This window comes from Chenopodium album, chromosome 4 (genome assembly GCF_948465745.1).
Source record: "Chenopodium album chromosome 4, dcCheAlbu1.1, whole genome shotgun sequence".
NCBI lineage: Eukaryota > Viridiplantae > Streptophyta > Magnoliopsida > Caryophyllales > Amaranthaceae > Chenopodium > Chenopodium album.
This window is the reverse complement of record NC_137837.1, coordinates 60,641,686-60,655,215: the sequence shown is the minus strand read 5'-3', so window position 1 is coordinate 60,655,215 and position 13,530 is coordinate 60,641,686. Positions and strand designations below refer to the sequence as shown.

The following is a 13,530-nucleotide window of genomic DNA, read 5'->3' as shown; positions in this document are numbered from 1 at the left end:
ACCATATGTGGCTGCAAGTGCTCTCAAAGCCCGTTGGTCTTTCGATGAAATATTTTCAGGATATAATCATACTGATAAGTGCATAATATACTATATTTTTAGTCCCTAATATTAGTTTTATTATTTCCTTTCATTTATTATTTTAGGAATTTATTTACATTTATAATTTTAGTAGTATATTCATATTAGAGTTATTCTTTTTATTAAGTTTCTTACATTATAAGTACTTAATATGTTCATCATTATTTTTTTTTATTAGGAAATGGAGGCAAACTACTCCCACTAGCTCACAAATCACGTGAAGAGCATCAAGGAGTTGCAAATTAAAAGGCAAAATAAATGAAAAGCAAAACGATAAGAAGAAATAATGCCTAACTATTAGGCGTAGAAACCAGAGAACAAAACTAAGTGCTCATCTTCAACTAGAGCTCGAATTCATCCGAAATTCAAGGCAAGAAATAGAGAAGATGAATCTCTATCTTATTCTACAAATCTATCCCTCCAAATCCAGAAAACCTAGGTTGTTTTCGGTTATAAAATCCCCAATTATCCCTCCTGAAAGATACACAAGTATTACCACAAAAATACGGGAAGTTCGTGAGGCTTAGTAGAGAACGAATTGATCCAAGGTTGATCGATTAGGTCGTATTGGAAGGCGAAGGGACGAATTTGACGGTAGATTCGAGCTGCGGCTGTTTGATTCTTGGCTCAGTTCATAAGTTCTCCTTAATTTACTCCTCATCTTTTAATTTTGTGTTTAATTTGGTTGCTTCTACTTGGTAAATTGGATGTAATTTGATCTTTAATTTCCTGATTTATGTTTCGTCGTTTAAACGCTGAGTATAATCGTATTTCAATATTCAAGTTTGATATTTAATTGATTCATATGATTTCCTTGTTTTCATATGAACATTTAATTTATTTATACTTGTAATTGAGTACAAGATTGCTAGTATGAAGTAATTAGACTATGCTAAATTATTACTTGATGCGGCGTTAATTGATAATTTAGAGTTAAAGACTTGATATTACTAGTTTGAGCGGCTCAATCGTAGTTTTGTTGAGTTTGTGGGTTGATCTAATAAATCAAGTTTATTGGGGTAGAAAATGTATTAGTAAGATTCTGATTTCTAGTGAGCTATACATGTCAAATCGAATGCGGCGGTAATTTGACTACCTAAATATTAAGCTGAATATTGGAGGAGACTATATGAAAGGAAGTTGGGAATTAAGTTATGTTGTTTTAATCTATGATCGAATTGGTTTCACAATGGTGGTTTTCTTGTCGTCTATTTTAAACAATAGGTTAGTATATTATTTGGCTTAATTTTTTAATCTATTTAACCCCCCATTCTCATATATATAGTGTAAATAGTACTCTTTATGTAAATATAGTTTGCGTTTCGAGTTGATTTTGAGTTTATAAAGTTAATGTATCTCCTCGTGAGTTCGATTCTTACTTACCCTTTTACTAGATGTTAATATTTTTGAGGTTTAAGTTAAGGTAAATTATTAATTAATTTTATACGGGAAACGACACGTATCAAATTGGGAGATTATTTTTGATATTCTAAACTTCAAGGTTTAACTCGGTTATGCTTACTTGTTAATCTATGCGAGTATTGTTGTTCCGGAGTACATAATTATTTTGAAGTCTTGTATTAAGATGATGCAAGTTAATTGGAATGTCTAATGTTAACTAATACTTCCTTTCAATCCTTTAATAAGTTGACTAATGTTGAGTACTACCTTATTTATAAGACTACATTTGCATATAAAAGCTCTCACGTTTTGCTTGGTGTGGCAATTTGTTTGTAATTGGATGACTGTCCAGTTTCAAAAGTGGATCCTAGTAGACAGAAGCATATAAATAAGATTTTATCATATTTGATATTTCTAGTTTTTTATGGTTTTATTAGTATGTTATCAGATGATATGAATGAATTAGCTTGTTGTTTGCAAAATTATAAAGGGGTTGGTACATGAATTTATAATTTCTCATTGAAGTTAGCATAACTCATGAAAATTAGTATGATATGTTAATGAGTTATACCGAATAACGCTTGTTTATTGACTGAGTTTTTGCAAGCTTAATCTATATTAACTCGCATAATGGTGTACATGTAGACAAGTATATGTCATGTTTTCTTAATTAACTACTTTTTGCATGATTTGTGCTTGTCCCCCAAAATTGAACTAATTAATCTAATTTTAGCTAATGATAAATAGGTAGCACACTTGTATTTTGGTTATTGGTATTTAAATGGTGCTAAGAATTATAATATTGATGCTATCCTTCACTGGTTTTCTACATGTACACTGGGTTCTAGGTATCCCAAATGGTGGGTTAACTGTTCCCACTGGGAAATCCATGTCAGGTGATCTGCAAAAGAAGGTGAATGAAATTCAGCAAAAATATGGCCAATCTTAAAAGACCAGATCGCGCAAGGATGGAGGGCGTGTTTATACTTCTATTGGAATACCTGTGAATTCCAGGTTGATGGAAAGGTTGGAGGGTGAATGGGATGTAGATGAGGAAGAGGACTTTAAGACTATTTTCCTGTTGATATCATTAGAGATGGTTTTATGTCCTACGCAGTCTCCTAGGCTGGCTTGTGATTTATTTCCCGCCCTTACGTGTGCTATGAATGCTGCCTCGTACAATTGGTGTGAGCTTGTTCTGAATAAGTTGATGGAAAGCGTTGCTAGTTTTGCGCGTTGTTTTTATTCGACGGGAATAGCAGGAGGATGTGGTGGCTGTACCATTTTTGCTGTGGTAGGTTTGTGTGCATCTCTATATTACTATATGTCTTTACATTGTACCGCCTTATGCCCTTATTACAAAGTTCTTGCATTTGTTGCTTGTAGGTATTCTATTTGGATAAGCTGGATAGGTTTCCCGTTCAGTGGGGTGAATTCCCTAGGATTAAGGTTTGGAACCTAAATCAGATTAGCTTAGCTACTAAAGAAGATCGTATTGCTTGCGGTGGTGACTATGGTGTGATGGGGGTTAGTAATACTATCAATTTTGTTGCATTGTCTGTTGCCAATCATATGAATGAGTGTTTATCGGTAGATTAACCCCGTGTTGCTTCTTTGTTTTACATTTTATAGACGATGGATGTAGCTTACGGTGAGAGCCACCCAAAGGAAGCACGAGACACCGATGGACCTTGCAGGGTAAATGAATATTTTCATACTCCTCAACGTGGCTGTAAAGCGATGAAGAGGAGGGGTGCACCACCAAACTCCTTTCCACATCAAAGTGAAAGCTCGAACCCTTTGTATCATGGAAGCACGTTATTTATTTCCGATCAATTGGTTTCTGTACCCCCTGCCGCTACAAGTCAAGAGTTTTATGAATTTCTCCCAATGGTGGCAACATTAAGATGATGGTTGTGTTGTTGATCAGCCCAAATAACTTGTATTCTAGGCATTGTATTTACTTTTATTTTAGCTTGTAAATCCTGATTGTTTATTTATCTGTTAGAACTAACTAATAATAGGGAATAGCTAATAATCATATTGAGTATTTGGATGCATAAACCTGAACATCAGTAATTGGGCTGATTGATGTGAGTGATTGGGCTGGACTGCGTAATAGAATAGGTGTATGCTTTATAATACATTTGGCCCCCGATAGTCTTATAAGCGTTTGGCCCAGCATGTACATAAGCATTATTAGTTTTAACTGGTTAACATACTCACACTCAAACCATACTAACATCTTAATTAGCATGATTAAACTAATTGCTTTAAAAAGATAATCTAGTTACAAATGGTCAAGATACGATTTAATTGTTCATAAAATCAACATATATGACCCCATATCAGTAGAGCTGTTCATAGACGGGTCAACCCGCTAAACCCGTCCAATCCGGCCCCTTTATATCAAAGAGTAATAGGTTAATGATTTTTAAGTTAGTTGAATATGTAGTATATTTTATAAAATAAATACAAAGAGACTATATTGGACTCTAACCTATTATTAGCTACAACTGCGTCTTTTTCAATTTCATATACTTGTATGAAATAAGTTCACTCTTTCCTTTTTTTTTCACAAACATATGTCACAAGTTAAATATGTTTTTGTCTAGTATCATTAGTGTTCAAGAAATTTTTAAATAACTAAATCGAAATAATATTAACATATGTAAATGATTGTAGGCCCGTGAGCCCGTGGGCAACTAGTGTTAGATATATGGGAAACAAAGATTGTAGGCCCGTGAGCCCGTGAATAGATGGGTCTTGGACATTTTATGAAGTCCGCATAATAGGGCTCGGGTTAGTTAAAATTAGCTCTACATAACAGATAAGCTAATTACATGTCCAAAACACGATTACATTGATCTCATAATTATCAAAATACCAAACTGCATCATCTAACTAATGTTCCATTGCTAGTTAATAAACTAAACATGTCAAAAATATGATATAATTGATCTACATTATCAAATATGATCCCATAACAGCTAATCTAATTACATGTCCCAAATACCATTAAATTGATCTCAAAATGACCAGAATACCAAACTACATCAATATACGGAAGTACCATAAACATGTCCAACATGCGATTTCAATGTAAAATACATAAGCAAATATATTCCCATAACACATTGAGTATTTCACGATAAAAGTACGACTTAATTGATCAGATAAGTACCAAAATACCGAAATGCATCAAATTAAACATGTCCAAACCACGATTTAATTGTTCATTACATCAGAAAAACCCAAGAAAAATCCAAGCAAAAACACTGTTAAAAATCAACAAAGATGAAAATGTACTATCAAACCAAACAGAAATTTAAATGTAAGCCAACTAAATCATGTTATATGAAATCCTTAATCAAATGTAATTGGCTTAGTTTACTTAACCTCCTTCAGTCAAACTTTTCAATGGTGGAAGCCGAGTGACCGTAGTCGCCGGTTTCCTGGTCAGAAACATCCGGGGACCAGCGGTCTCGGACATGGTACGGAGCGGGTGATGCGACATCCCTGGGCTGTCCGGACTCCGCTGCCTCACCTGCCACTGCCTTGGCCTTGGCCTCACTGGTGCCGCCACCGGTGCCGCGACTGGTGCCGCCACTGGTGCTGCCACCTCTGGTGCTGCCACGGCTGGTGCTGCAACGGCTTCCTCACCTTCCCCCTTTGCTCCGGCTGCAGATTTGTCTCCTTTCCCGTCACCAACTGGTGCTTGCGCTGCTGCACCACCCCGACCAGTTGCCCTCTTCATTGTCGTTGTCTTCGCTGCCTTGGTGGGTCTTGTTGTAGGCCCCAACCTTAGGGGAGTATCCACCGCCTTCTTGCTCTGTCGCTTTTGCTTCGGGGCCTGAATGGACTGTGCCTGTGGACGGCGAATGTTAGAAATGACTGAAGTAACTTGATTCAATTGGGTCTGCAGGCTTTGGCAAATGAACTGATGGTCATTCAATTGCTCACTCAGCATTTTCTCCTTCATCTCAAGGAATTGAAGTTCTGTGTATTTTGGCTCATCTGAGGGCTCCATTGGCTGTTTTCCTTTGTTCTGCTTCACCATTTTTGCAGGTTTGGAAACTTTGTAAATTTTGGAAAAGACAGTTGCAAAATACAGAGAGGGGAAGTTTGGAATAAGCAAAATGAAGTTTGGAGAGAAATACAGAGTGTGGAAGTTGATATAAAGATAGTGGGAGGATAAGTTATGTGATCAAGGGGTTATTTCATACGTAACTCCTCAACTCCCGAAATTCTTCGCGCCAAACTATGTGTAGGAATTAGAAATGGAAGTTAATAATGCCACGTGGACCAATTGTCAATTCATTATATATTTTTTTTTGACACAATTCAAATTTTGGTACATTATGATTATTTATGTGACACAATTAGCAAGTTTAATTTCTCCATAATTTTGAAATTCGTATGGAATTGTCCGAGATATTGCGACCAAAATTCACGAGTCAAATATTAACTAGATTCAATCGGGTATGTGTTTCCGCAAAGAACAAGCAAGATAAGTATCAATGTGCGGTCGGAATGCTGAATGACACCCACCATATACGTCCTCCGTTTCTATTCAGTTGACGCATGTTTGATTTAGGCGTATATATTAAGGAGATGGGATAGAGTGAGAGAGAAAGAAAATTCAAGTAGCTTGTAAATGGAAGGTAAAATTAAAAACAACTTTCCAAAAATGGAATAATGCATGTCAACTAAACAGAAACGGAGGTAATACGCCTTACCCTTTTAATAATATAACGTAAGAGACACACGAAAAATTCGTGTGCGTGAATCTATCAAATTCAATTCTATATTTTTTTCTAATGGCATATTTTTTTTTAATTTGATTATGATTTTTTAATTTTAGAGGGAGGTTAGTTACTTTTTAGATGGTAGGCGGTTTTTTTAAAGGATGGTATTATTTTCTTTAAAAAAAAAGGAAAGACAAAAATGAGAGGGGTATTTTGGGAAAGTAAAATTTATCACCCAAAACCCCCTCTCACCTCATACATAGGATTTGGTATTTTTTTTATTTTATGTGGTAGACTATCCTTTACATGTGAATATTAGGGGTCCTTACACTGCGAGTCTAGATCGGGAATGGGGTACTGCTACTAGCCTCGCTATCATATTAGATCGCGCTTTATATAGTCGAGTTTTGACTGATCGTTGACGAGTCTAGTTTGTTCGAATCCAGTCTATTTCGACTACTTTTCAACTTGTATAATCTTTGGTAAAACTCCCTATTCACTAGAACTTTTCTTCATTCTCGGAAAATTTTGTTAATTGACAACATTATATGTGATGCTCCGAGTACATACGTAATGTTTATTTATTTCTTAATGATCTTAAATAGAACGAAGTAACTTATAACTAACGAAATGTGAAGAATCTTGTAAGTAAATTTGAATGAAATGTATATCAATGTCTTAAAATTTTACATGATTTATGTAATGTATCCTTAATATTAAAAGTGTGATCTCACATTTCGTTTAATTTGGTCGAACAAGATCAATCCGTTTTGATCCGATATAATTTTGCCATAAAAATTAAAATCCGTTTCCCATATGCTTTAAAGTTAGGATCTGATCCAAATTAATAATTTAGCTCACAGAATAATGCCCACCCCTAGAATCAACTACAAATGAAACTGATAAAACTATCCTTCTACTCCGGGATTGTTCTTATTTGTGTACAAAGTCCATAAATACTACGAGTACGGACTAAGACATGAAATCATCATACATCAACCAAAAATTCAAAATACAACTCTTTATTGGGAAATGTTTTAGCCAATTTTTTTTTTCTATTTTTTACGTATACAAACATGCAAATAATTACAACATTGTTCTGATTGGTCAATTTTTGGGGCTACTTCAGTTTTTTTTCCCCCTTAATTTACTCTGTGGGTCCCTCTCATTACTTCTATTCTCTGTCTTCTTCAATCGTATTTCCTCTATCTTGCAATTAAATCTCTGTAACTCTCCTTTCTCACACTCCAAAAAATGGAAACTGGAAGCCAAAGCACTGCAACATCAACACCTTTCAACCCACAGTTTTGGAAGCCCGATCCAAGCAAAAATTCAGCTGAAAACCTAGCTAGCTTCGACGCTTACTTCATCTTCCTGATGGCTGATATCACCTCCTACCGTGATTACCTTGAAGCGAAGGAGAAGAGGAATGGATTCATCTTTGATAGCGAAGAAGAAGTAGAACGGTTGGCTGCCGGAGAAGAAAAGGAAAAAGATGAAGGCGATGATGAAACTGAGACAGACACCGGTGATGAGGACAGCCAAGAGGGTGGGGAACAGGACAATCAGGAGGTTGACGGGGAAAATAAGGGAGGGCGGGCAAAAGAGACCAAGGCAAGAGGGCAAGACTGAAACTACGACGGTGACAGCTGGTATGATTCTGACCCTGAGGTGGACTCCGGCGCCAACGACTCTTACAGTGTCAACAGCACCAGCAACCAGTATTGGGGCGGCCGTTACATCTAGTCTCCAGATCAGTCACAAGGTTAGGGTTTGATGTTCTTGATTATTGCCTAACTGTATTATACACTATTTTACACTATGTTCTTGATATTTGTCTAGTTGTCTCAATGCATTTACCAGTATTTTACATGAGGGCTTGTAGTTGATTGGTTAATCTTGGGTGTGTGAAAAATTTCTGTAGATTGTCTTGTTCTGTAAGAATGTCCTGCTCCTGCTCATTTTCGGAAGAAAATAAATGCGGTTTGTTTCTTTAATTGAATTCAACTACTTAAATTAACTAGTGTCATCTAGAATGTAAGATCCTTTGTAATTCTTTACATCTTTTGGATTTTGATATTAATTCATACAAGGGTATGCTATTGTTAGTGTTTGTAGGCTTCAATTTAGGTATGATAAGGACAGTGGAATGTGTAATTGCGGCACTTTTATGTCTCATTGTATGTCATTGAATCAATAAATAGAGTATTGTGTGGTGTTTTTTGTCTGATTTGTGTATTGCCATTTATAGTATAACTGGTATACCATATGTGTGTTAGATAAGATTGTGTGTTTGATAATTCTGTGTGTTGTGTGGTCAGATTTGGGTATGAAGTGAAGTGTACTAGCATTGGTTGATAGACCCGCTTAATCATAAATTATGTAATAACCCTTGATTCTACTATCACAATCACACCTAAGTGGATTCTAAGTTCGTCTAAATTGAAATCTATTAACCCCTATCTAGATTACATTACATGAAATATATTTTGGCCTGTAGAATAATCAAATGCATAGGGGCTAATTGGTCATATTATTATACTCACACATGTCTATAGAATGGAATGGATATGATCACACATGTGAAATTGTATATGTGAGGTCGTATAACGGTTATATTTTTTATTTTGAGCTGCCATTTATAGTTTCTGACTTCTTAGGGCTAAGGATGAACACATAATTTGAGTTAAGTAATAGAATTGAAGCCTTTGCTATTCGAACTGCTTGATATGTTAGTTAGGTGTATATTAGCATGAGTACGTGTTAAGTTCACCTCTATTCGATTACTTCTCCCCACTATTCTTTGGCTTGTTTTCCAGCTAAGGTTTTGCCTCTTTGGGCTTAGTCAACTAGACAACTACATATCTAAGTATCATTAGTTCGTGAAATGCTAGAATATGTAATTCGTATATGTTGTTTATATATTCCCTTAGAATAGCTCCTAGTATCTCTCACACTCTCTCATAATCTTCTGAATATCCTGCTGAATATCTTCTGATTAAGGAATCTCCTATGAGATCATGAGTGGTCTTCAAAACCATGTGAACAAAGTGGCATTGTGAGATGTTGGTAATGATTTTTCAATTAAGTAGTTATCCTATATTACATGATGAGAATGAGATACAATACATATGAATGCCAAAATTTGGACCCTTTATTCCATGAATTGATATCCAAACCTTTAAAAGACACATCTCTATATGCCAATTCCCTTAGGGGCTAATGTGATTTTCAGTGTTTGCGTGCCTAGTTGTGTTGATCAAGAGCTATGGGAGTAAAATTTTGTATTGCAATAATGTTTCCTTCATAACACCCTTTCACTTGATCAATATATATATAGTAGATCAATATTTGTCTAACACCTAAAAACATCGACACAACATTCTACCCTGATTAAGGATTCAATGCCACACTCATGATGCTCATTCAATTCCTAACTACACACTCAATGCAGGCCTCTATGCAGCAGACATCGAGGATGTAGGCTATGTGGATAGCGAAGCCAAATCGACCCTTTACCCCCTTTTGAAGGTCCTCTTGGAAGCTTATGCATCATCTCTCTAGTCTGTATGCTGTACTGATGTAATTAGGATGAAACACTTAAGTCTTTTGTACTAGATTGAATCATTTGTGAATAACTGTATATTGCTCTATGGGGACTAAAGTTTGGCAGGTCTGTAATTATTCAACTTATCTTTTGATGCCTTTTATTGCTTAATCTAATATTGTCATGCCTTTTAGAGCTACATCTAATTGTCTGATCCCTTTTAGGGCTTAATCTATACATATTTAACAAAATCAATAAAAATTAGTACTAAAACCACAATAGGCAGTCAAAATAGGTAGATAAACATGCAAATCCACACATAAGTAGCACATGTAGGAATACATCCCACATATTAGTACATAGTTTCCCAAGTCACCACTTGAGCTTAGTTAATACATACCATAGAGTTTAATAGGTCCACATCAAAACATAGTCATAACATAAATTAAACAACATTAGCAGCTTAACAGCATAACAAAATTAAACATAGTCATCATAGAAACTCCAGACACATAGAAATAGCTGAGTGCCACACCATCCAACCTCCATCTCCAGCCTAGGCCACTCCATCTGACTGCTCTCCATCTCCTGTCACTCCCCCGGAAGGTCCTTCACCACCAGATGGCTTATCAGCTCCCTGTGCAGGGGTTTCCTCAGTAGCCTGTCAAATTATGCCAATACATGTGGTAAATAAAGTGAACCTAATATATGCACACAAAAGGATTAACATTGTATGTGAATTTACCTTAAGGATTCCAAGCATCCTAAGAGGGGTCTCAGCATCAGCACACACAAGGATCTCATAAGATTTAACCCTGCTCTGGTCCCAAATTATAGCAAATCCACCACTCAGCCCAACACTCTCATCAAATGTCCAATTCATATCACCCTCAATTGCCTCCACAACCTGCTCAAAGGACTTCTTACCAACCCTAGTCTCAGAAATGATGAAAATCATTGGCTTGTGGACTTCCTGAATCCTAAGGTCATTTCCCTTAAAGGATGGCCTAGTAATGCCACGAGCATTCCACAGCACAACAGATGAACCTAACTCAAAAGGCTTTTCACTATCAACATAGCTTGTTTCAATGCTAACATCCATGAACCTAATGAAGGGGTCGACCTTGTACTTTCCCAAACAAGCTACCACATCGACAGTACTAATCTTAGCATGGAGGTAAAAGATTTGCAGACCATCAGAGTAACAAGCAAGTTCAGTTCTTGTTTTCTGAATATTAAGTGGGTAAACAGGGCCCTCAATCTCTAACACAGGGATTGGGTCAATTATTTTAGCCAGAAAATAGGGCACAATCTCACTAATCTTAGATTTGTCATAAATTACATCAGGTTTATCACCATATAGTTCCTTAAACACATCAACTAAGTTAATCATGCCAACAATATCAATCAAATAAGGGAGATGGGCTAGAACAAATTCACCTGAGGGGCCAACCATGACCATTCCATCCAGTTCCTCGCTCAAGGGACTATCTGGACTGCGAATGATCTCCCTGATAGTCCTGCCACTAACAATATCCCTCGTTCCGTTTGCCTTTTTCCCAGTAAAGTACACGAATCTGTTGAAATCTAGTTCTGGAGTTCCAGCCTTCCTACTTTGGCGGAAAACTGTTTTGGCTTTGGTTGCAACAGGATAGCAACCATCTGGGTAAGTTGGGTTTTTAGGATCAAAGTTTGGGTTCGCCATGCTAAGAAAGTTTTGAATTTGCTTTGGTTGGGTACTTTAGGTTATCACCTGTGTGCAAAATATCTGTTCAAAATCTTATATAGAGATGTCCATTTAATTAATAGGTGTCCATCATCTATCCTTCGAAACTTACACGTGGCGGTCATCAAACTGAAATGGATAAAAACTTCACGTCCATTGCATTAGTACATTGAGAAAAAAAATTAAAAAATTTGCCCAAAAAATAAATCGAAGTAAGATTTAAAAAATTGATATTTTGGCAGAGCAATTACTACTTTAAGTCCTACTGACTTTGCAAAACAGCCTATTGTCAAGAATTGCAGCAAAAGTTCTAATTTAATTTTTTGAAAAAACTATTTTTCTATGAGTTGTCTTGTCATAGCTTTTGTAAATTGAAGAAATGCATTAGCTGACCGTATGCATGTACTCTATAGCTGAAAATCTGAAGAAAAATGTACTGACATCTTAAACCCAGGTATATCTTTTGAAGATTTTTTATGATATTTACAGCAACTTCCCTTACTATATATTTATTATTGGACAATGTACAGTAACTGATTTTCTATGGGTCTTCGTAATTATGCTTCCCTTTACGTTTTTTAAATTTTTATTTAGAGTCCTTATACACAAATCAACGGTGATATATGGCTACACGTGTTCAATCCGTGTAAATGAAGTAACTAAAGTTGTTCAAAGTATGATATGCAGATAAAGATTTTATAAATTAAGAAAAATTCGTGCTCATTTAAATAAATATGATTTATTAAAAAAAAAAATTTACCCTTTTTTTTTAAAACAAAATAAAAATTATGCGACTTCAAAATGGCCACGTTAACTTAAAATGAACGGTAAACATTGACACGGTCATCCCTACATTCAATTATAACTTACGGTTCGGTTACATTTAATGAAATGAGCTTCACTGAATTAAGTTAGCTGAACTGAACTGGAGTCAGTTGATTTGTCTCGAAATGAACTGAACCGAGCTGTATGTGAGGGAGTTGAATTGAGCTAAACAATGAATTAATTGTGAAGCGGTCGTAAAAATATACTAGTTACACGCGTGATCAGTTTTGTAATTTGAAAAACATATTAGGATGATGGCGAGGTAATGTATTATGTGAGGAAACATTGTTTATGATTCACAATACACGGCGAATAGGACGGGTGTGTATATACTGGATAAGTGCGAGTGTCGGCTACATACACCAGCATAAAATGCGTGGTCATCTTTGGGGTGGAGTGCATATAATATACGTTGCAAATAAATCGCGATGTGAAATAAACCGACGTTAGGAATTAATAACATCGTTTTTGATTATTGATCACACTAATTATGGTAGTAAGGGGTACCATTATTTCCGATCCGAACAATCCACACAAATCAATTGACGGTAATGGTAAGTATATTATCAACAAAATGCATGTATTATATTAGCTAAATCGACCAACCCGACAATGAGAATTACATAATGTTAGAACACCTTGAAATCAATTTCAAAGTTGTTACTTCGTAATATTTTGATGAACCGGCGAGCATGATGTTAACTTTGTATGTATTCATGATATTGTTGACGCGTTGAGGGTTTTGAGTTTAGGCTTCTGGATTTATATTCGAGTTGGTAGCGTCGAGGGTTTAGTCATTAGGGCTTAGGGTTTTAGGGTTTAGGGTTTACATTTTAGGGTTTAGAGTTTAGGGTTTAGAGTTTAGGGTTAAGGGATTAGGGTTAAGGGTTTATGGTTCAGGGTTTAGGGTTTAGGGTTTAGTGTTAAGGGTTTAGGGTTTAGGGTTTAGGGTTTAGTGTTAAGGGTTTAGGGTTTAGGGTTTAGGGTTTAGGGTCTTAGGTCTAGGGTTTAGGGTTTAGGTTTTAGGGTTTAGGTTTTAGGGTTTAGGGTTTTAGGGTAAATGGGTAAAATGGTAAATATATCTCCTAATAGTAGTTTATTTTCCACGGTTTTTGAGAATAACTATTTCTTTAGGGGACCAGATTGAAAGGGAGAAGTTTCTAGTCATGTCTTTGTCCTATATGGGCTATATCCTTTTGTTT

At 35.9% G+C, this 13,530-nt stretch overlaps 1 protein-coding gene across 2 annotated transcripts; it reads left to right on the top strand.

Moving 5' to 3' along the window:
* The first annotated feature begins 255 nt into the window (after positions 1-255).
* On the top strand, positions 256-3,626 carry LOC145629163 (uncharacterized). Of its 2 annotated transcripts, XM_081681701.1 has the most exons (4): positions 256-711; positions 2,379-2,776; positions 2,869-3,009; positions 3,115-3,626. In XM_081681701.1, the coding sequence occupies exons 2-4, from the start codon at positions 2,501-2,503 to the stop codon at positions 3,391-3,393; spliced, it is 696 nt and encodes a 231-aa protein (XP_081537827.1). In that variant the 5' UTR covers positions 256-711; positions 2,379-2,500; the 3' UTR covers positions 3,394-3,626. The 2 variants fall into 2 exon arrangements, with proteins under 2 accessions (XP_081537827.1, XP_081537826.1); XM_081681700.1 differs by having other exon boundaries at positions 256-2,776.
* Positions 3,627-13,530: the final 9,904 nt, after the last annotated feature.